General features: G+C 45.5%; 1 protein-coding gene across 1 annotated transcript in view; it reads right to left on the bottom strand.

Moving 5' to 3' along the window:
• The window catches only part of LOC135054727 (NACHT, LRR and PYD domains-containing protein 3-like), a 268,241-nt gene extending 255,795 nt beyond the window's left edge, over positions 1–12,446 (bottom strand). The window contains exons 1-3 of the mRNA XM_063958023.1: positions 12,262–12,446; positions 11,830–11,879; positions 5,676–5,966 (exon numbers count right to left, since the gene is read on the bottom strand). Of these exons, the coding sequence (XP_063814093.1) occupies positions 5,676–5,966; positions 11,830–11,848 (310 nt within the window). The 5' untranslated portion in view covers positions 11,849–11,879; positions 12,262–12,446. The remainder of the gene's footprint in view (positions 1–5,675; positions 5,967–11,829; positions 11,880–12,261) is intronic.
• Between the last annotated feature and the right edge of the window lie 12,661 nt (positions 12,447–25,107).

Raw genomic sequence — 25,107 nt, 5'->3', positions numbered from 1 at the left:
CTGCATCTCTGGATTGTCCTTCACAGGGTGGTCCTACTCTCTTCACTCTTCCTGGGGGTTGTTGACAATTTCTTTTGATATGCCCACTTTGTCTGCATCGCCAACAAATAGGCCTCCCCTGACCGTCAAATTGGTTAGTCACCCCTTTTCCAGTCTTTCGGGGAACATCCCATTGGGGTTGATTTCGCACTCCATGGTCTGGACGCCACTTCTTCTGTCCGGTTACAGCCCATTTCTGTCTCAGGTCTCTTAACTCTCTTCTTACGTCAGTGAGAGTTTGGGTAAGTTCTGCAATCTTGTCATTAAGGATACTAATCCTGTTGTCATCTGCGGTGGGGTTGCCTTCTTGCACTTCCATGTTCGATCCTGTTCGTGACGCCAAGTTGTCACAGGCCACCGGGTGGTGAAGTGGCGGTGTTTCGTACCTTAATTTCCCATGATGATGTCGGTCCCAGTCTTCTTGGACTTTGCTTTCTTGTCACCTCTGGATACCCAGCAGAAGGATGAGGCCCCCAAACAGACCCCAGACAAACAAGTCACCACACTTTTGGACAGTGACTGGTATTTTATTATCACCAATAAGGTGTCACTGCTATTGTGTTAAACGGTTTAGTAGGGTAGAATTGAAATTAAGCAATGTCACTATATATAGGAACAGATCAATATGCAGATCAGCAGTTCGAGATCATATGGTATCACAGGTAATATAGTCAAGCATTAAACATTTTAGTTACATATAACAAATTCACGGCTTTTAGGAGAACTCACAATTGCAAGTATTTCTTCAATATACTCGTAAATGAATTTCTCACAATTTATTTATCGTATACTATTACGTCACTATTAACCATAACCTTAAATGTCTACCAATTGACTGGCAGCAAGTAACCAGGAACGGTGTCCAAATTAGTGTCCCAAGTGTCCACACGGTGGCTGTAGAATTACTATTAACCGTAGTGTTCCTTACAGTATCTCAAGTGTCCACTAGAGGGTGTAGGAGTACAATCCGGCAGTGACTAGTAACTAAGTTTTGTATATTATCTCAGATATCTTATAGGAAGGCTTTCAGTATAAATCCTGAGGTAAATACGGACTAAAATAACTGGATGCAATTCTGTCAGATAGCCACTCACTATCTAGGGTAAGGGGGAATCAATACTGTTCGCACAGGCTGGTTCTGTTGGTACTAGTGCTAACTAATATCACCTTCTTTAAGGTAACTCCTAATAGGCAGTAACCTTTTTTTCTCATTCCTTGAACACAACACTGTCGCTGTCCCCGGGTGACCTTGCGTAGATTAAAAGCATCAAATTCTCCCCCTGGGCTCTGCCTGTCGGACACGGCTGTGCTGCTGCAGTACTGGTTGGCTGACAGGTGTCATATATCTCAGGCTCTTCCCCTCTCTGTCTGTAGTAACAAATGGGAATATTGCTGCATGAGAGAAGCACCTGGCTGAGTTGGCAAGGGTTGGCTGGCTGTCAAGTTGAGCTGCTGCTGAAATGGCCTCACTGACTGACAACACCTCTAACTGTCTGTCTGACCCTGGCAGCCTCAGGTGATGGGTGACAGGGGTCTTAGTCTGTGCTGACAGACGCAAACAGGGCTGACTGGAAAATGACACACAAAGGGGTTCTGACTGTCACTGGGGTATGGCTGGCTGTGCTGAGGCACTGTTACAGACACAATGTGAAGGGGCAAGGTTACTCACTGTTCCCCGCAGCTGCACTCCATCCTCTCACTGTCAGGCAGCCTGTCAGTGCTTCCCAGCTGTGATGACAGAGACTCCATGCTGCTTCACTTGCAGCTCGCACGCTGATATGATTCCTGTCAGCACTTCTCTCTCAGCAGCTGTGACGCTTCCTTCCCTAACGTCTCACTCAGTTGTCGGGCGCAGACGACTCCACTTGCGACCGCTCTCCTTTCGCCGCTGGTCACCCCTTTTTGTGCTCTCTGGACGACAACTCTCCACACTGCAGCCTCACACACTCTCCTCAGAGCAGTAACCCCCTCTCCTCAGCTTCCCGCTCTGTAAAGGTCATGGGGTCAGCCAATCGCAGGGTACTTTTCTCCCAGCTCTCTGACTGTGACAGTTAGGCTCCTCTGGTTCTAGACTTGACTCCCCTGGGTCCTAGTGCCCCCCATGTCAGCTCCTGCTGACATCACTAAAAGTTAGGGGATAGTTAACCTATGCAGTGCTGCGTTGCTAGGCATGGGCCTGTACTGTAGTGGGAACAATACAGGATAGTGCCACAGAAGCGCACAGTGACTGTCCTGTGTGTGATGTGTCCTCCTGCAGTCAGTATAAGAGGAAGTGCACAGTGACTGTCCTGTGTGTGATGTGTCCTCCTGCAGTCAGTATTAGAGGAAGTGCACAGTGACTGTCCTGTGTGTGATGTGTCCTCCTGCAGTCAGTATAAGAGGAAGTGTACAGTCACTGTCCTGTGTGTGATGTGTCCTCCTGCAGTCAGTATAAGAGGAAGTGCACAGTGACTATCCTGTGTGTGATGTGTCCTCCTGCAGTCAGTATAAGAAGAAGTGCACAGTGACTGTCCTGTGTGTGATGTGTCCTCCTGCAGTCAGTATAAGAGGAAGTGCACAGTGACTGTCCTGTGTGTGATGTGTCCTCCTGCAGTCAGTATAAGAGGAAGTGCACAGTGACTGTCCTGTGTGTGATGTGTCCTCCTGCAGTCAGTATAAGAGGAAGTGCACAGTGACTGTCCTGTGTGTGATGTGTCCTCCTGCAGTCAGTATAAGAGGAAGTGTACAGTCACTGTCCTGTGTGTGATGTTTTCTCCTGCAGTCAGTATAAGAGGAAGTGCACAGTGACTGTCCTGTGTGTGATGTGTCCTCCTGCAGTCAGTATAAGAAGAATTGCACAGTGACTGTCCTGTGTGTGATGTGTCCTCCTGCAGTCAGTATAAGAGGAAGTGCACAGTGACTGTCCTGTGTGTGATGTGTCCTCCTGCAGTCAGTATAAGAAGTGCACAGTGACTGTCCTGTGTGTGATGTGTCCTCCTGCAGTCAGTATAAGAGGAAGTGCCCAGTGACTGTCCTGTGTGTGATGTGTCCTCCTGCAGTCAGTATAAGAGGAAGTGCTCAGTGACTGTCCTGTGTGTGATGTGTCCTCCTGCAGTCAGTATAAGAGGAAGTGCACAGTGACTGTCCTGTGTGTGATGTTTCCTCCTGCAGTCAGTATAAGAGGAAGCGCACAGTGACAGTCCTGTGAGTGATGTGTCCTCTGCAATCAGTATAAGAGGAAGTACACAGTGACTGTCCTGTGTGTGTAATGTGTCCTCCTCTAGTCAGTATAAGAGGAAGTGCACAGTGACTGTCCTGTGTGGGATGTGTCCTCCTGCAGTCAGTATAAGAGGAAGTGCACAGTGACAGTTCTGTGTGTGATGTGTCCTCCTGCAGTCAGTATAAGAGGAAGTGCACAGTGACTGTCCTGTGTGTGATGTGTCCTCCTGCAGTCAGTATAAGAGGAAGTGCACAGTGACTGTACTGTGTGTGATGTGTCCTCCTGCAGTCAGTATAAGAGGAAGTGCACAGTGACTGTACTGTGTGTGATGTGTCCTCCTGCAGTCAGTATAAGAGGAAGTGCACAGTGACTGTCCTGTGTGTGTGATGTGTCCTCCTGCAGTCAGTATAAGAGGAAGTGCACAGTGACTGTCCTGTGTGTGATGTGTCCTCCTGCAGTCAGTATAAGAGGAAGCGCACAGTGACTGTCCTGTGTGTGATGTGTCCTCCTGCAGTCAGTATAAGAAGAAGCGCACAGTGATTGTCCTGTGTGTGATGTGTCCTCCTGTAATCAGTATAAGAGGAAGTGCACAGTGACTGTCCTGTGTGTGATATGTCCTCCTGCAGTCAGTATAACAGGAAGTGCACAGTGACTGTCCTGTGTGTAATGTGTCCTCCTGCAGTCAGTATAAGAGGAAGTGCACAGTGACTGTCCTGTGTGTGATGTGTCCTCCTGCAGTCAGTATAACAGGAAGTGCACAGTGACTGTCCTGTGTGTGATGTGTCCTCCTGCAGTCAGTATAAGAGGAAGTGCACAGTGACTGTCCTGTGTGTGATGTGTCCTCCTGCAGTCAGTATAAGAGGAAGCGCACAGTGACTGTCCTGTGTGTGACGTGTCCTCCTGCAGTCAGTATAAGAGGAAGCGCACAGTGACTGTCCTGTGTGTGATGTGTCCTCCTGCAGTCAGTATAAGAGGAAGTGCACAGTGACTGTCCTGTGTGTGATGTGTCCTCCTGCAGTCAGTATAAGAGGAAGTGCACAGTGACTGTCCTGTGTGTGATGTGTCCTCCTCCAGGCAGTATAAGAGGAAGTGCACAGTGACTGTCCTGTGTGTGATGTGTCCTCCTGCAGTCAGTATAAGAGGAAGTGCACAGTGATTGTCCTGTGTGTGATGTGTCCTCCTGCAGTCAGTATAAGAGGAAGTGCACAGTGACTGTTCTGTGTGTGATGTTTTCTTGTTTAGTAAGAACTGTGAAGTGACAATGGAGAAGATGTACTGGGAGGCTGCAGGTACTGACTAAATACTGACCAGTTTGTCAGTATCCCAGTAGTCTCCCCAACTATCATAAACACTGAGAGCCTGACTCAGAGCTTCATGTAAAGTTGGTGCATTTGTAGCCTCTTTCCAAGTTTAGAAAAAAAAAATGCATACCTCTTCCTGTATTTAGATCTGGCCACATTTATATAACTGTACTAGCATCATCCATTCACTGGTTAGAGCAGCCGTCGCCATCGTCAGCACACATTTACCAATGCCCCTTTCCTTTGTCCAAGAGAATCCATATGATGTGTGTCAGATGTCTGGATACAACGCCTCTGAGTAGCCCACAATTGCATCAACACACACAGAGCACTTATTCTACGTGTGCCTGCCCACTTGCCGCCCAATTATGCTCAGTCATTCAAGTGGAGATACCGATATGTACTTTCACATATTTGTTTGTGCTGCAGGATGCTGTAGCATGTATGCAGTGAAAAAGGGGCCCACCGTCTGGAGTGTGTGTGGCGTTCGCACACACAATACCATAGGATTGCATGGTGCTAACGGTGCCTCAGCGTGGTGTATTGTGTCAGCATTGGCATTCTGCAGTGCGCTGCAAGCAACAATGTAAGGGGACACATCTGTATACTGTAATTATGAAGCACCTGTAATTGTGCTATGATATATATGCAGGGTGTAAAGCTTCAGCTCTAATTTTAAAACCTCATACACACTAGACAAGAAAGTGAAAGATCTCGCTCAGAAGAGCCGATCTGAGCGAGATCTTTCACAATCTTGTCCAGTGTGTACACTCCATATCATTAAACATGCACTCTCCCGCGCATAGTTAATGACCCCCTCCCTCGTCTGAACATGTACAGATGAGGGATGTCCTCGTTAATGACACCGCCCCCCCGCCGTCACTCCCTTCCCCGCCGGTATTAGCAAGTGTGTATGCACTTGCCGATGACGGCTTCCCGCCTGGTCCCCGCCGCCGATCGCCTAGTGTGTACTGGGCTTACGACTGTGAGATCTGTACATGGACAGAAATGTGCTGTACTGTACACAAGATCAGACCCTGATTGTCCTCACCATTGTCACCACCACCATCGATTATATGGATCACTTTTTTTGAAAACAATTACTGACAAGCTACATGTAGAATGATAGAACTCACCATGTTGTGTCACAGTACGCTGGAGATCCTCTGCTGGTCCCATAAGACTAATCAGTCGGAGGACCTGCTTGGTCACATCCAGCACCGATTCCTCTCCATACACATCAACGAGAAGGTTTTTTGTGGTAACATAATCAGCAGTTTCCAGGCGCCCACGTGGGATGGGGCCTCGCCCTCCATAGGAGAAATCAGACAACTTGTCCTTAAACCGTTTGAAGTCATCACGTGTCAGATCTGCCAGAGCCTCATACAGAATGTCTCCAGGTGTCCTGTTCCTCTCACCCCGAGCCCCTGGGGAGAACAGAGATAATCTTCACCATCTGATTATGAATTTAATCAATTGACATCAACATGACCTCTCCCCACTACTCATGTTGAGTACACTGCTTGTCTTCTTCTGTATCATACCTGCCAACTCTCCAAGAATATCTGGGAGATTCTCTTGTCTAGAGGGGCTTCATCTTGACGTGGAGATCAGCTTGAGGCAATCATGAAAGCTACAGAATTTACAGCTGATTGTACATTTATAAAGAATTATAGATGTAACCACACTCATTGCACCTGCGGCTATTTGCACCTGGTGCCTAGCTCATGTATTTCCTTTGGTCATGCATGTACATACAAATATGTGCCGCCATTTGTTTGGGCACACATGGCGCAACTGCTTTGCTGCGATGAGAGGCGTGGCTAGATCTGTATATTTCTGATTTTAAAGTGATGTAAATTATGGGTCTCATATAAAGTTGGATGTAAATACATCTTGCGTAGTTGAATGGTGCACATTGCATACAGGCGAATACATTTCTCCATGTTACACCTGTCTTCATATTTTGAAACAGTGACAAGGTAGTGATGCAATGCATTAGGGCTTCCTGTATTCATCAACACCTCCTGCTTCTCTGTGACCAAAAGCTTCTGATGACCTATAGTGACCACTTGTCACAATTTGCACAGACCTTTAATACATATCCTGCTCCTGGAGGCAATTATAAGTCTGTCAATTCTGGATGTAATCACCTGCTTGCTGGTTATATTACTACATCATTATGTTATGTCATTGTTCGGTATTCCATTTGCAACTTACAGTGTTTATCATTAGCTATCCTATTTAATCAAGGACCATCAATTCTTGCCATACTATTCTACATGCAATGCTTATTCGCACAGTGAAACCAATTTGATGCGCTCAACATGGCTGCCTCTCCTGGTACTCTGTGTACAATGAAAAATGAATGTTCATAATGTATGCACATGGATTGCGACAAGTATCTTATCTTTCCCATTGTGTGTCATCAGTTCCAGTACTCTGTACAGTATATCATACATAGTGCACCTAAAATGGCTGCCTCACTTGGACCCGGCATGGGTAGGATGAATAATCCTGCAATTGATGACACAAAATGGCAGCCATATCCAATGTTCTATCTCCATGATATCTATATTTCATAAAAAGCTTTTTCTGTTTGTTTTTTTTGTTCCTGTACTGTATTATCTTTCGTTACTGTATTTTGTTTCATGTTATCTGTTAAGCACCTTGAGTACTATTGGAGAAAGAGCACTATATAAATAAAAAATGTTTTTTTTATTATTATTATTATTATTCCCTGGCACTGTATGGCCTACCTGTGTATACCCCATTCCCGGTGGCAGTCATCTGTCTGCCACTCCTGGCGTCAATCATTGGCCTTATGGCACTGGACTCTGCACTATTACACCCTAAACTCAAAGGAGCAGTGGGTCTGTTACTTATATATACAATTGTCACAGTGCTGCTCACCTATACAGACAGTGGATACTAATTATGGAACCAATGCCGAACCCATTACTGGGGGCATATCCTGAGACTAAAGCTCTCTTTCCTCAAGTGAACTTTCTTCTCTACCCCACCCTCTTTTTCCACATTTCATAAGGTTCCCACTCAGCTGTTTCTCAAACTCGGACCTCGGGACCCCAAACAGTTCACATTTTCCAGGTCACCTAGCAGGTACACAGGTATATCACTTTTTAAAAAGATCCACTGGTGGACCCAATTATATCACTAGTGATTCTTTAAGGAGACCTTAAAAACATGTTCTGTGTGGGGTCCTGAGAACCGAGTTTGAGAACCTTTGACCTGGAACAATATTGGACATTTATGCTTGGTCACTTTTAGAGGAGCATTGTTACACAAGTTTAATTCTAGCTATTTTATTATTTTAACAGTTAGAAACATAGAATTTGATAAGAACCATTTGGTCCATTTAGTCTGATCTTTTAGGGCTAGGTCAGAGGTTCTCAAACGCGGTCCTCTAGGCACCCCAATGGTCCAGGATTTCGGTATATTCATGGACTCAACACAGATGGATATATCAAAATACCTGAAGTGCTAGTGCTAATTAAATCACCTGTGGCCAAGCACGGATCAACCTGATATCTGGGCTGTTGGGATGCCTTGAGGGCAGAATTTAAGAAGCTCTGTGCTAGGTTATTAGGGTTAGGGGTTAGTGTAGGAGTAGGGTTAGGGGTTTGGTTATGGTATTATTGTTAGGGGATTAGGGTCAGGATTAGGGTCAGGATTAAGGGTGAGGATTGGGGTGGTATTATTATTATTATTATTATTATTAGAGATGATGGTATTAGTGTTAGGAGTTAGGATTAAGGGTGAGGGTAAAGGTATTAGTGTTAGTGGTTAGGAATAAGGGTGAGGGTTAGGGTATTAGTGTCAGGGTATTCATGTTAGGGTATTAATGTCAGGGGTTAAGATTAAGAATTAGGGTATTAGTTGAGGGTTAAGGTATATGGAGATATGCTCACGGCCAGGCCAGAGATGTCCAGCAGTGGAGAGTGTCCAGGGTGGATTGCGGGAACCATAGGGCAAAGACTTAAAATAATCATAGATGTAGCAAGCAAGTGTTAGCTCCTTGCAATGTCCAAGCAGAGTGCCCAGCAATTAGTGTCCAGGACATGGTGGAAGCAGGTTTTTGATTTGGAGAGAGATCAAAGCACAGTTTCTTCTATGTATTTTGACAGCAACAGAGATTTCTAGTTGATTGTTATCCCACTGATTTCCTCCTATTTAACTCCTGTGTAACTCTAATAATACTTTACATATAAAAACAGTTATAAAATAAAAAAAACACTTGAATAAGGAAAAACACTGCCACCATTAACAGCTGCAGTCTATTCACTAATTCATAAATAATGGTGCAGACATCTGTACTGAATGATTGGACCCTCTCCCAATACCCCATTGCCGGGCTAGTAATAAATTATTTTACAACAAACATTGCATGAATATCACCCCATTGATCTAGGAATTGCTACAAAGATTGTAGTTTGCAGATTGTAATTAATGTCAATCTACCAAAAATAATATCCAAGACAGAAGGTCTGCTCCAATAACGTGCCTGGTGCAATACTGTCTTACCTGTTAGCGGAGAAGTATCTACTTTTTTGTACTGTCGGAACACTAACTGCAAACATACTGATTATTACAGACTGAGGGCCTAATTCATGTGTGCCCACAATGATAACACAACTGAGCGTTTATAGGTAGACTGCACATGCACTGCGATTGCACTGCACGTGTCAAGGTGCCTTTGAGATGTCGTTCGCAGTGATTGCAGTGAACATATATATATTATATGTTTCTGGGCAGCAGCTTCTCATGCATCGATTCATTATGTAGCCTTAAAATATGCAATTTATCACAGAAAAACTATGCAGACCTCACGCCTGCTTTTGGATTACCGTTGGTATGCGTGCTACTGATACCCTTGGTATCTAATTTTTTTTGTTTAAATGGCATGTGAAAAAAATGATACTTGCCCCTATGGTGATCTCTGGTGGTCTCAGCGGCTACCGATGGTCTCCCCTCCATCTTCCCACTGGGCTCGTGGACTGCTGGGAGGTTTAAGGGCTGCTGGGAGATGTACTGTAGTTCTCCCAGATGCTGCCTCTGGGTAGGGGGGATTGGGGGGGTGGGACACTCATTTAGGGAGGTCGGACACACCTTTGAACACATACTCACCGATGCTGCAAAAGTCCAGATCCTGAAGCTGGAGAAGACACTGCTTCGGAAGGTGAGTAATTACAGACTAATTAAGCTCATTGGAAATTGGAATTGTTTAAATAGTCCTCTGCAGGGTTCCAGAGAAAGTCCCGATGATTTTTTCAAAAAATAACAATTTTAGGAAAAATCAGACATGATCTGAAGATGCGTAAAAAAAGACGTGGTGATTTCTCATTTTCTGTCCTCTAATTGAATAGGTATGGGAAATCACCATTTAAAAAAAAAATCCCTTCCTCAATTGATTCCCCATGTGACTTCCTTCTTTAGCAGTTTCAATAGTACATATTGGCTTGTTGCTATGTTATATGTTTATCTTTGAGACTTTTGCAACAATGCTGCTTTTCTATTTGATGTTTACCTATAATACATATTTTATTGTATCCTTTGAGCCACTTGATTCATTCCACCTCTAAGTGCTGTTTACTGTATTTTATTTTGTTCTACAGTTATTTATAAACCACACAGAGGATAATTGTAAACAGCTGCTAAAGGTTTGACAAAACAACTATTTGTGTATAGTTTATTAATAACATTGGGGTTGTTTTTCTTAATCTTTTTGGATGCACCTGTCTACCCATAGAAAAGCAGAATGGTGGAGCTGAGGCATACATTAAGCACATGTTAAATCAGCGTATCAGAGATTTAGGGCGATGTACCATCCAAATTGTTTTGTATTGAAAAACAATGGGAAACCAACGATGAACGACCGCCGGGACACACATCATTCATCGTTGGTGTCTGCACACTAAATGATATGAACGATATATCATTTATTTTTGAGCGATATCGTTCATATCGCCTGTCACTGTCGCCCAGTGTGTAGGGCGCATTACCCTGTGGTGAGAAGTACTAATACTCTGAGAGGAGAGTAGAAATCCTGGCTTGCATTGTGTCATCTAGGTGTTAATGATATTTCTACTATATCTATTTGAGTAGACACCGGGGCTCTATAAGTATTTTATTTATTGTAGGATTCATACAAGTATGTGTTGTAACTAAATTAGACACTGAGTTACCACTTTAGATAACATCTGTAATTGTTTCAATTATTTTCTGTTAAAGCAGCAAGTAAGGGGATAATTCCTGGGCTGCGCAGAGACTGCACAAACTGATTTTTGTGCAGCTCTGCTACAAAATTCCCTGTAGACGGAAACTATCTGATCGCAGGGCTGCAAAAAACGCAGCCCAGCAATCAGATCTGAATTACCCCCCAGATTTTCTTTCTAAGGTCAGACTTTCCTACACTCCCAAGATTCTGCGGGCGACACTTGGGTAGTCCCCCGCAGCCCTGGAAGAGCGGCCACCCCTCCCGCATTCCACCCATTTCCTAGTGAAGTGGGCAGAATGGGGAGATAAATACAGAGAAACCGTGGACATGGCGGAGGGGGTGGGGCCTAATGACGTGATTATATGCTAATCGCATCATCTTAGATCTGCCCCTATGCATATATGGGTCAATAGAATAATTCCCCCCCCACAAGTGGGTGTGGCTTAATGACACAATTAGTTCAGCCCCACCCCCATCACCACCCACCTGCTTCTCCTCTCCAGGCATCTCCCGTAGAGGAGATTACAAATGTAGAAAATATGGCTAAGGTGAAAGCATAAGATCCACAATACAGTGTATATTGCATAGGGCAGATTACTTAAATGAACAAAAATATACATTTTGCATAATAACCTCAGATTCATGTGGCTCTGAATACTACGCAAATAGTAGCGTGTGATGGGCTGAGGTGAAGAGCTGCAGCAGCTGCAGCTTGGAAAGGGTGTGGGGTACCTGGTGCTCTGGAATTGAATAGGGCAAATCCAAATTCACGCTAAAAAAGTCTAAAAGTACAGGTTTTTTTTACTTGTTGGAAAATCCACCACTAATTGAATACCCCCCTATATTGGTATAGAATACACATATATTGTATATGTTACCAATATATTCTATATCTATGTGAATTATATACATTTAATTGTTAGATTATTTTACAAGCGTGTATTGATTTTACGGCCCAGCCAGTGTTTTATGTATTCAATACAACCGAAGTTTCCACATTTTCCACATCTTTTTGTAGTTTAATAATACAAATGATTACAAAAGCTGACACTCACATTTGGAGATAGTGGCCATCACGCAGCACAGAAATGAGATGTTACATGTCCTAGTAGGAAATAAAATGCAGATTATTACACATAAATATGGGATACTTTCCATAGGCTTTATAATTACTGAGATACTGCAGAGGTCACTTTATACACACCAGCCAATCAGCAGTTAGAATGAATTACCAGTAACCTTTCTATAATGCTTAAATTACAGGATCGCTATTTAGAACAGGGGTAGTCAACCTGCGGCACTCCAGGTGTTGTGGTACTACACATCCCAGCATGCCATGCCACAGTTTTAGCATGCCTTACCAGAAATAAATGTGGCAGGGCATGCTGGGATGTGTAGTCCCACAGCAGCTGGAGAGCTACAGTACAGCTTGCCTAAACCTGATGTTGAAGATAGTTCAGAAATCATTTACGTCTGCTGCGTCTTACCTGAGGAGTTACAGACATGAGACACAATCGGCTTTGTACTGACTCCGTTGATTGCAGATACATGAGATATAGGTCAGGCATAAACTCAATAAGAAAAATATACAGAAAAGAAAGAATAAAAGCTAAAACGACACAACCCTGTAGTTAAAGATGAATACAGTAGAAAGCCAATACGAGTCCTGAGCAGCCTCAGAGGATGAATTTCACAGGTATTTCCTTGTTTACAGCACTAAGGTCTGTTGATATAGCAGCGTCTGCATAACAAGGCTCTCAGTGCAGGGTCACACAATGGATTCCTCCTCACCCATACTCTCCTTTATACTGCCATTTGTGTACTGTGACATGGAGACTGCATAATGCATATGTCATTACAATTTAAGCTGAACAGTATTTGTTATACTATGTTGTAAGAGAACAGTCTTTGGCCCTCATTCCGAGTCGTTCGCTCGGTAATTTTCATCGCATCGCAGTGAAATTCCGCTTAGTACGCATGCGCAATATTCGCACTGCGACTGCGCCAAGTAATTTTACAATGAAGATAGTATTTTTACTCACGGCTTTTTCTTCGCACCAGCGATCGTAGTGTGATTGACAGGAAATGGGTGTTACTGGGCGGAAACACGGCGTTTTAGGGGCGTGTGGATAAAAACGCTACCGTTTCCGGAAAAAACGCAGGAGTGGCCGGAGAAACGGTGGGAGTGTCTGGGCGAACGCTGGGTGTGCTTATGACGTCAAACCAGGAACGACAAGCACTGAACTGATCGCAGATGCAGAGTAAGTCTGAAGCTACTCTGAAACTGCTAAGTAGTTTGTAATCGCAATATTGCGCATACATCGTTCGCAATTTTAAGAAGCTAAGATTCACTCCCAGTAGGCGGCGGCTTAGCATGAGCAACTCCGCTAAATTCGCCTTGCGAGCGAACGACTCGGAATGAGGGCCTTTATACAGACACAGGGGGGTGAGTCAGACCTGATCGTAGATTTGCAAAATTTAGCACATCTACGATCATTCACACAGACATGCGGGTGGACGCCCAGCACAGGGCTAGTCCGCCCAGTATGTCAGGACCTGCCCCATCGCACAATACAAAAGCATCGCACAGCGGTAATGCTTTTGTACTGGTAGAGCAGCTCCCCACCAGTGCTGCTCGGGTCGCAGCGGCTGCATGTGACGTCACGAAGCTGACGCGGCCCGCCCCTCCTAACGGTCCGAGCACGCCTGCGTTGCCCAGACTGCACCCCCTAAATGGCGGGCAAACGCCGCCAGCCCGCCCCCTCCTGCCCAAGAACCGCCTCTGCCTGTCAATCAAGCAGAGGTGATCGCAGGGTTAAGATAGCCGTCGGCTGTTTGACATGCGCTGGTGCACTGCAGCGCCAGCGCATGCGCAGTTCAGACCTGATCGCTGCTGTGCGAACACGCACAGCAGCGATCAGGTCTGAATTAGCCCCACAGTGAAAGGAACTGTAGTCAAGAGGTCAACAATAACAGGGTTGACTTTCATAATGTCGACAGTTACGGTGTCAACATTTTTAAAATGACAACAGGCAAAGTGATGACATTGTCAGAATACGGGTTAGGAGGGTTAAAGTTAAGCTGCGGGGTTAGCATTAAACCATACCTCCCAACTATCCAGATTTTGGCAGGACAGTCCCGTTTTCATGGTCTGTCCCACCTGCGGGTTGCAGTGTCCTACGGTGGGGGAAGGGGGGTGGGGGGGGGTCAGTTAGGAGATCTCCCCTGTTACTCGCTGCTCTGAGCAGAACAGCAGTGAATAGATGCTGTGCGCATGCTCACAGCGTCTATTCCCCAACAGAGAAGGACAGGGGGCATTGCCGCGACCCTAGTGGCCGACACAAACACCTGGCCCATCTAGGAGTGGCACTGCAGTGTCACGCAGGATGGCCCTTCAAAAAAGACTCCCCAAACAGCACATGACGCAAAGAAAAAAAGAGGCGCAATGAGGTAGCTGTGTGAGTAAGCTAAGCGACCCTAGTGGCCGACACAAACACCGGGCCCATCTAGGAGTGGCACTGCAGTGTCACGCAGGATGGCCCTTCAAAAAAGACTCCCCAAACAGCACATGACGCAAAGAAAAAAAGAGGCGCAATGAGGTAGCTGTGTGAGTAAGCTAAGCGACCCTAGTGGCCGACACAAACACCGGGCCCATCTAGGAGTGGCACTGCAGTGTCACGCAGGATGGCCCTTCCAAAAAATACTCCCCAAACAGCACATGACGCAAAGAAAAATTAAAGAAAAAAGAGGTGCAAGATGGAATTGTCCTTGGGCCCTCCCACCCACCCTTATGTTGTATAAACAGGACATGCACACTTTAACCAACCCATCATTTCAGTGACAGGGTCTGCCACACGACTGTGACTGATATGACGGGTTGGTTTGGACCCCCACCAAAAAAGAAGCAATTAATCTCTCTCTAATCCTCCACCGTTCTTTCAATGTTGAGAGAATCATATGCAGTGACAGTAGACGACATGTCCGTAATCGTTGTCAGGTCCTTCAGTCCGGACCAGATGTCAGCATCAGCAGTCGCTCCAGACTGCCCTGCATCACCGCCAGCGGGTGGGCTCGGAATTCTGAGCCTTTTCCTCGCACCCCCAGTTGCGGGAGAATGTGAAGGAGGAGATGTTGACAGGTCGCGTTCCGCTTGACTTGACAATTTTCTCACCAGCAGGTCTTTCAACCCCAGCAGACTTGTGTGTGTCGGAAAGAGAGATCCAAGGTAGGTTTTAAATCTAGGATCGAGCACGGTGGCCAAAATGTAGTGCTCTGATTTCAACAGATTGACCACCCGTGAATCCTTGTTAAGCGAATTAAGGGCTCCATCCACAAGTCCCACATGCCTAGCGGAATCGCTCTGTCTTAGATCCTCCTTCAATGTCTCCAGCTTCTTCTGCAAAAGCCTGATGAGGGGAATGACCTGACTCAGGCTGGCAGTGTCTGAACTGACTTCACGTGTGGCAAGTTCAAAAGGTTGCAGAACCTTGCACAACGTTAAAATCATTCTCCACTGCGCTTGAGACAGGTGCATTCCACCTCCTATATCGTGCTCAGTTGTATAGGCTTGAATGGCCTTTTGCTGCTCCTCCAACCTCTGAAGCATATAGAGGGTTGAATTCCACCTCGTTACCACCTCCTGCTTCAGATGATGGCAGGGCAGGTTCAGGCGTTTTTGGTGGTGCTCCAGTCTTCTGTACATGGTGCCTGTACGCCGAAAGTGTCCCGCAATTCTTCTGGCCACCGACAGCATCTCTTGCACGCCCCTGTCGTTTTTTAAATAATTCTGCACCACCAAATTCAAGGTATGTGCAAAACATGGGACGTGCTGGAATTTGCCCAGATTTAATGCACACACAATATTGCTGGCGTTGTCCGATGCCACAAATCCACAGGAGAGTCCAATTGGGGTAAGCCATTCCGCGATGATCTTCCTCAGTTGCCGTAAGAGGTTTTCAGCTGTGTGCGTATTCTGGAATGCGGTGATACAAAGCGTAGCCTGCCTAGGAAAGAGTTGGTGTTTGTGAGATGCTGCTACTGGTGCCGCCGCTGCTGTTCTTGCGGCGGGAGTCCATACATCTACCCAGTGGGCTGTCACAGTCATATAGTCCTGAGTCTGCCCTGCTCCACTTGTCCACATGTCCGTGGTTAAGTGGACATTGGGTACAGCTGCATTTTTTAGGACACTGGCGACTCTTTTTCTGAGGTCTGTGTACATTTTTGGTATCGCCTGCCTAGAGAAATGGAACCTAGATGGTATTTGGTACCGGGGACACAGTACCTCCAACAAGTCTCTAGTTGGCTCTGCAGTAATGATGGATACCGGAACCACGTTTCTCACCACCCAGGATGCCAAGGCCTCAGTTATCCGCTTTGCAGCAGGATGACTGCTGTGATATTTTATCTTCCTCGCAAAGGACTGTTGGACAATCAATTGCTTGGTGGAAGTAGTAAAAGTGGTCTTACGACTTCCCCTCTGGGATGACCATCGACTCCCAGCAGTAACAACAGCAGCGCCAGCAGCAGTAGGCGTTACACGCAAGGATGCATCGGAGGAATCCCAGGCAGGAGAGGACTCATCAGAATTGCCAGTGACATGGCCTGCAGGACTATTGGCATTCCTGGGGAAGGAGGAAATTGACACTGAGGGAGTTGGTGGGGTGGTTTGCGTGAGCTTGGTTACAAGAGGAAGGGATTTACTGGTCAGTGGACTGCTTCCGCTGTCGCCCAAAGTTTTTGAACTTGTCACTGACTTATTATGAATGCGCTGCAGGTGACGTATAAGGGAGGATGTTCCGAGGTGATTAACGTCCTTACCCCTACTTATTACAGTTTGACAAAGGTAACACACGGCTTGACACCTGTTGTCCGCATTTCTGTTGAAATACTTCCACACCGAAGAGCTGATTTTTTTGGTATTTTCACCAGGCATGTCAATGGCCATATTCCTCCCACGGACAACAGGTGTCTCCCCGGGTGCCTGACTTAAACAAACCACCTCACCATCAGAATCCTCCTGGTCAATTTCCTCCCCAGCGCCAGCCACACGCATATCCTCCTCATCCTGGTGTACTTCAACACTAACATCTTCAATCTGACTATCAGGAACTGGACTGCGGGTGCTCCTTCCAGCACTTGCAGGGGGCGTGCAAATGGTGGAAGGCGCATGCTCTTCACGTCCAGTGTTGGGAAGGTCAGGCATCGCAACCGACACAATTGGACTCTCCTTGTGGATTTGGGATTTCGAAGAACGCACAGTTCTTTGCTGTGCTTTTGCCAGCTTGAGTCATTTCATTTTTCTAGCGAGAGGCTGAGTGCTTCCATCCTCATGTGAAGCTGAACCACTAGCCATGAACATAGGCCAGGGCCTCAGCCGTTCCTTGCCACTCCGTGTGGTAAATGGCATATTGGCAAGTTTACGCTTCTCCTCCGACAATTTTCTTTTAGATTTTTGAGTCCTTTTTTTACTGATCTTTTGTGTTAGGATTTTACATGCTCTGTACTAAGACATTGGGCATCGGCCTTGGCAGACGACGTTGATGGCATTTCATCGTCTCGGCCATGACTAGTGGCAGCAGGTTCAGCATGAGGTGGAAGTCGATCTTGATCTTTCCCTATTTTTGGAACCTCAACATTTTTGTTCTCCATATTTTAATAGGCACAACTAAAAGGCACCTCAGGTAAACAATGGAGATGGATGGATACTAGTATACTTATGGATGACGAGCGACTGCCGACACAGAGGTAGCTACAGCCGTGGACTACCGTACTGTGTCTGCTGCTAATATAGACTGGATGATAATGAGATAAAATTAAAATATATATATATATCACTAGTACTGCAGCCGGACAGGTATATATTATGTAATGACGGACCTGCTGGACACTGTCAGCTCAGCACTGCAGACTCCTAAAGTAAGCTACTAGTATCAAGAAGAAAGAAAAAAAAAACCACGGGTAGGTGGTATACAATTATGGATGGACGAGCGACTGCCGACACAGAGGTAGCTACAGCCGTGGACTACCGTACTGCGTCTGCTGCTAGTATAGACTGGATGATAATGAGATAAAATGAAGATATATATATATCACTAGTACTGCAGCCGGACAGGTATATATTATGTAATGACGGACCTGCTGGACACTGTCAGCTCAGCACTGCAGACTCCTAAAGTAAGCTACTAGTATCAAGAAGAAAGAAAAAAAACCACGGGTAGGTGGTATACAATTATGGATGGACGAGCGACTGCCGACACAGAGGTAGCTACAGCCATGGACTACCGTACTGTGTCTGCTGCTAATATAGACTGGATGATAATGAGATAAAATTAAAATATATATATATCACTAGTACTGCAGCCGGACAGGTATATATTATGTAATGACGGACCTGCTGGACACTGTCAGCAGCATGCGTTTATAAATACACCACACGACGAGTGTTTAACTTTTTCAGGCAGACAATCACAATATACTGGTGGTCAGCAGACAATCACAATATACTGGTGGTCAGTGGTCACTGGTCAGTCACACTGGCAGTGGCACTCTGGCAGCAAAAGTGTGAAGTGTACTTAAAATATGTACTCCTGCTATAACTGCTCCCCAGTCTCCCCACACAATTAAGCTGTATGAGCAGTGAGCACTCAGCACAGTCAGATAATGATATACAGTATTACATATGGGCCCTCATTCCGAGTTGATCGGTCGCAAGGCGAATTTAGCAGAGTTACACACGCTAAGCCTACGCCTACTGGGAGTGTATCTTAGCTTCTTAAAATTGCGACAGATGTATTCGCAATATTACGATTACAAACTACTTAGCAGTTTCTGAGTAACTTCAACCTTACTCGGCATCTGCGATCAGTTCAGTGCTTGTCGTTCCTGGTTTGACGTCACAAACACACCCAGCGTTCGCCCAGGCACTCCCACCGTTTCTCCGGCCACTCCTGCGTTTTTTCCGGAAACGGTAGCGTTTTCAACCACACGCCCCTAAAACGCTGTGTTTCCGCCCAGTAACACCCATTTCCTGTCAATCACACTACGATCGCCGGAGCGATGAAAAAGCCGTGAGTAAAATTACTTTCTTCATAGTAAAATTACTTGGCGCAGTCGCAGTGCGAACATTGCGCATGCGTACTAAGCGGATTTTCACTGCGATGCGATGAAAAAGAACGAGCGAACAACTCGGAATGAGGGCCCTGATGCAGCACACTGGGCTGAGCACAGATATGGTATGTGACTGTGTCACACTGTGTATCGTTTTTTTTCAGGCAGAGAACAGATTCATTAAACTGGTGGTCACTGGTCACACTATCAGCAAGTAGTACTCCTAAGCAGACAATCACAATATACTGGTGGTCAGTGTGGTCACTGGTCAGTCACACTGGCAGTGTGGCACTCTGGCAGCAAAAGTGTGCACTGTACTTAAAAAATATGTACTCCTGGTCTAACTGCTCCCCAGTCTCCCCCACAATTAAGCTGTGTGAGCAGTGAGCACAGTCAGATATACAGTCACACTATCAGCAAGTAGTAGTACTCCTAATATGCTCCCCAAAATTAGTAAATCAAGTGTCTCTAACTCTCTACTCTCTTCTCTAGTCTAAACGGAGAGGACGCCAGCCACATCCTCTCCCTATCAATCTCAATGCACGTGTGAAAATGGCGGCGACGCGCGGCTCCTTATATAGAATCCGAGCCTCGCGATAGAATCCGAGCCTCGCGAGAATCCGACAGCGGGATGATGACGTTCGGGCGCGCTTGGGTTAACCGAGCAAGGCGGGAGGATCCGAGCCTGCTCGGCCCTGTGTAAAAAAAACTGAAGTTCGGGTGGGTTCGGATTCCGAGGAACCGAACCCGCTCATCACTACTGTCAACATCTCCTCCTTCACATTCTCCCGCAACTGGGGGTGCGAGGAAAAGGCTACGAATTCCGAGCCCACCCGCTGGCGGTGATGCAGGGCAGTCTGGTGCTGACATCTGGTCCGGACTGAAGGACCTGCCAACGATTACTGACATGTCGTGTACTGTCACTGCATATGATTCTCTCACCATTGAAAGAATGGTGGAGGATTATATGAGTGACTGCATCCAAGTAGGCACGTCAGACAGTCCGTACGTATACTGGCAGGAAAAAGAGGCAATTTGGAGGCCCTTGCACAAACTGGCTTTATTCTACCTAAGTTGCCCTCCCTCCAGTGTGTATTCCGAAAGAGTGTTTAGTGCCGCCCCTCACCTTGTCAGCAATCGGCGTACGAGGCTACTTCCAGAAAATGTGGAGAAGATGATGTTCATTAAAATGAATTATAATCAATTAATCCGTGGAGACATTCACCAGCAGCAATTGCCTCCAGAAAGTACACGGGGATCTGAGATGGTGGATTCCAGTGGGGACGAATTAATAATCTGTGAGGAGGGGGATGTACACAGTGAAAGGGGTGATGAATCGGACGATGATGATGAGGTGGACATCTTGCCTCTGTAGAGCCAGTTTGTGCAAGGAGAGAATGATTGCTTATTTTTTGGTGGGGGCCCAAACCAACCAGTCATTTCAGTCACAGTCGTGTGGCAGACCCTGTCGCTGAAATGATGGGTTGGTTAAAGTGTGCATGTCCTGTTTATACAACATAAGGGTGGGTGGGAGGGCCCAAGGACAATTCCATTTTGCACCTCTTTTTTCTTTCATTTTTCTTTGCGTCATGTGCTGTTTAGGGAGTAGTTTTTGGAAGGGCCATCCTGCCTGACACTGCAGTGCCACTCCTAGATGGGCCAGGTGTTTGTGTCGGCCACTAGGGTCGCTTAGCTTACTCACACAGCTACCTCATTGCGCCTCTTTTTTTCTTTGCGTCATGTGCTGTTTGGGGAGTATATTCTTGAAGGGCCATCCTGCGTGACACTGCAGTGCCACTCATAGATGGGCCAGGTGTTTGTGTCGGCCACTAGGGTCGCTTAGCTTTCTCACACAGCTACCTCATTGCGCCTCTTTTTTTTCTTCTTTGCGTCATGTGCTGTTTGGGGAGTAGTTTTTGGAAGGGCCATCCTGCGTGACACTGCAGTGCCACTCCTAGATGGGCCAGGTGTTTGTGTCGGCCACTAGGGTCGCTTAGCTTACTCACACAGCTACCTCATTGCGCCTCTTTTTTTTCTTCTTTGCGTCATGTGCTGTTTGGGGAGTAGTTTTTGGAAGGGCCATCCTGCGTGACACTGCAGTGCCACTCCTAGATGGGCCAGGTGTTTGTGTCGGCCACTAGGGTCGCTTAGCTTACTCACACAGCTACCTCATTGCGCCTCTTTTTTTTCTTCTTTGCGTCATGTGCTGTTTGGGGAATAGTTTTTGGAAGGGCCATCCTGCCTGACACTGCAGTGCCACTTCTAGATTGGCCAGGTGTTTGTGTCGGCCACTTGGGTCGCTTAGCTTAGCCATCCAGTGACCTCGGTGCAAAGTTTAGGACTAAAAATAATAGTGTGAGGTGTTCAGAATAGACTGTAAATGAGTGTAAATTATGGTTATTGAGGTTAATAATACTATGGGATCAAAATGACCCCCAAATTCAATGATTTAAGCTGGTTTTTAGGGTTTTTTGAAAAAAAAAACCTGAATCCAAAACACACCCGAATCCGACAAAAAAAATTCAGTGAGGTTTTGCCAAAACCAAAACACAAAACCCGAAAAATTTCCGGTGCACATCCCTAATAAAAACAGGAAAAAAATGTGCGTGGGTTCCCCCCACCTAAGCATAACCAGCCTCGGGCTCTTTGAGCCGGTCCTGGTAGCAAAAATACGAGGAAAAATTTAACAGGGGTTCCCCCATATTTGAACAACCAACCAGCACCAGGCTCTGCGCCTGGTCCTGGTGCCAAAAATACGGGGGACAAAAAACGTAGGGGTCCCCCGTATTTTTAACACCAGCACCTGGCTCCACTAGTCAGAGAGATAATGCCACAGCCGGGGGACACTTTTATCTAGGTCCCTGCGGCCCTGGCATTAAATCACTAACTAGTCACCCCTGGCTGGGGTACCCTGGAGGAGTGGGGACCCCTTAAATCAAGGGGTCCCCCCTCCAGCCACCCAAGGGCAAGGGGTGAATCCCAAGGCTGCCCGCCCCATCCAAGCATAAGCGCTACATTGAATCCAATGGTGGGAACACTGCGGTTCGCGGTTGAGTAAATGCATTTAATAGGCAGTAAATGGAACCTGTGAATAACAAATTAAATCAGTAGTCCTTTGCTGTATAAGAATTCAGAGTCCCAGATATTTGTCAATGCATTTCGGATCAATAGGAGCATTTCTTTCAAGACGTGGGCTCTGTAAACAGTACAGTTTTTAGAGGCAGAATGGCCAATCTCATTGTTCCAGGAAGTGATCTCATTGTTATTTCTTATATAACAAAAATTTTTGTAAAAATCAGCAATACAGCACTTATAAAAAAAATGGTAGCATGTAATTTAAAATTCCAATCATAATTATTCAAATCCAAAAGGGCCACTACCGTAGGTCTCCAATTCCGGACGTATAAGCAGTGCAATATGTGGAATGTATGAGTGCTGAACACCGCTCTTTCACCGGAAGGTTTTCAACAGTTCCAATGGACTGATGCCTGTGTAGTGGAATGCGCACGCCATCCACCTCCCCTATGCCGTATACATCCTGCTACTTTCAGGGAGTGTGGTGTGAGTTCCACTGTCACTATGGAATCAAGATGTACAGTATGCGTTCCACACTGGCCTCATAGAATATGTCCACTCGTTTCCAAAAGTGGCGTGTGTTTACCGCTTCATTTAGAAAATGGGACATAAAAAACGTTCTCTCTCAAAAGACAGCTTTCTTTGAACATAGGGCTGGCACTTAGCGTACATAATACATAAGAAATATAATATAATGACCAATTTATCATTTGAAATGAGGGTGGATGGTGGGACCAGTGACATCCGGAAACAGATATCCACAAAGTCTTGTAAACCCGCAATCCAGACAATTAAAACATCAAAACATATACATAAATTGCAATTCAGGAAAGGGGAATGCATAGTATGTATCTCAGCTTACAGTTTCAACATACATAATGTGACAGAGATGGCTCAAGTTCAAACGATCACATGTCTTGTTGGGAAAATATTCCCGTTGTCACTCAGAGTGATTTGTAGCTCATGAGTAGCAGAGCATGGGGGGGGGGGGGGGGGGGGGGCATGGGGCACTTAAGATAGTGAGGCCCCTAAGAAAGGCAGATTAATTATATCAATACATATATATATTTATATATATATATGTGTGTGTGTACATATATATATATATATATATATATATATATATACGGTAAATATATATATATACAGTGAATATATATATATATATATATATACATACCACTTTCTGTCAGCCGGCACTCTCTGGATAGCTAGCAAATACCTTGCCAGGGTGCTCTCCTTTGGGTCAAACAGATCCCTGAATACAAATAGAAATACACAGAGGGGTAAATTTACTAAGATTCGTATTTTCCAGAATCATGTCCAAGTTCAATCACGAATGACATCGACAGTGTAAAATTGCAACTTTTTGAATTGATTACGACTAATTTACTAAGCTGTCGTATTCGTGTTTTTCGTTTGTTCCGATGTCGATGTCATTCGTGCTTTTCTGCTGTAGAATGCGGCCGCGTTTGTTGTTTCGCGGCCGCGTTTTTGGTTTTTTTTTTACGACTGCGTCACATGTCTGTTACGGCAGTGATTTAGAAATTGCTGCCGCGTTTTTAGTCCTAAGTGTCGTTTTCGTCACGCGTCCGTGATTGGTTGTATTCGTGAAGGAGGAGTGTCTGTGCATATTACTATAAATCCGCCCCAAACACACCGCACCTCGTGGGTTTAGCTAGTGGAGAGGAGAGAGGAAGGTGTATTTGGAGTTGGTGAGTTTGGTGGAGTTTTTGTTGGATTTGGAGAGGAGTTTGGTGATTGTTGAGTGCTGTACTGTGTGTGTAAGTAGTCTTGTCATATTTGGAGTATTGTTTTTTCTCAGTTTGTCTACTTTTTTGTCCTTGTATTTTTTTTTAAGTCTTTTGTCATTGTTTGTGAGTGAGTGAGTAAGTGAGTGAGCGTGTGTGTTGGCTGTGTGGTGTGTAGTAGTAGTAGTAGTGGAGGAGTGTGTTTTGTGTTTTGATTATTCAGTGTTTTTTGTCGTTTGTCATGTCTGACTCAGAGGTCAGTGTGGTGGCGGAGGTTAGTGAGGTGGAGGCTGGTAGTGAGGTGGAGGCTGGTAGTGAGGTGGAGGCTGTTAGTGAGGTGGAGGGGGGTAGTGAGAGGGAGGAGGTTAGTGAGGAGGAGGAGGAGGGGGTGCCTGTTGCTGTATTCTCCAGTGATAGTGATGGTGTTGTGGCTCCGCAGCCACGCACCACTACCAAGACTGGCAGGAATATTAAGTTCAGCTATGCTGAAAACATGGCGTTGGTGCGTGAGCTGATGAAGCACCATCGCCAATTGTTTGGGCAGGATGCTGGCAAGGTGTCCTCCCGCAGGAAGTCTGTCCTGTGGGGGCAAGTAATAGTTGCCGTCAATAGTGAGGGTGTGGTGAGGCGGACTGAGGACACGTGCCGCAAGAGGTTCTATGATATAAAGCGGTGTGTCAAGGCCAAGATGGCCAAAGAGGCTAAATCTGCACGAAAAACCGGAGGTGGCCCCCCTTTCCGGGCAACCTATCGGGACTGGGAGGAGCCTGTGCGGGCATTGATTCCTGCATAAGTGGTGTCTGCTACTCATGTCCGGGATTCGGACCGACCCACGCAGGATGGTGAGTTTGAATTGTTATATTTTTATTTAAATGCCATCTAAATTTTTAAAAACACATTTTTTAAGGGGAAAGGATGCATAAATTGTGGGTCAGATATTGCAGGCCTATGCACCCTTAAGGTGTGTTTGTGTTTAGAATTTGCTTTTTCCATCTTGCATTGGCTATTTTGTAAAATGAATTTTGCGCAAAAAATGGTGCAATGCCTGCTGGTATGTGTATGTGCATTATTATTTTTGCAATATTTATTGGACATCGGTGTTGTATGTTTTTTATAAATTTAAATTTTGAGTTATTTACTTCAGAAAAAAGGTGCAATTATTTCAACATTACATTTTGGGAACATTTGCAAGTAGTCAATCTCTGAAATATCTGACGCATAATTCGCAAATGTAACATATTTTTTTAGTGAAACACCATGTACATTTTGATATACAACACAAATAAATGAAGCTTGAAGATCTTAATCAGAAATTATTTGTTTATCCAATACCTAATAGATGGTTACAGTACACTAAGGCTTTGCAGTGGTTATTTTTACACAAAGCATGGTAATAATGTT

Source organism: Pseudophryne corroboree, chromosome 3, assembly GCF_028390025.1.
Source record: "Pseudophryne corroboree isolate aPseCor3 chromosome 3, aPseCor3.hap2, whole genome shotgun sequence".
Lineage (NCBI taxonomy): Eukaryota > Metazoa > Chordata > Amphibia > Anura > Myobatrachidae > Pseudophryne > Pseudophryne corroboree.
This window is presented reverse-complemented; position numbering and strand designations above follow the sequence as displayed.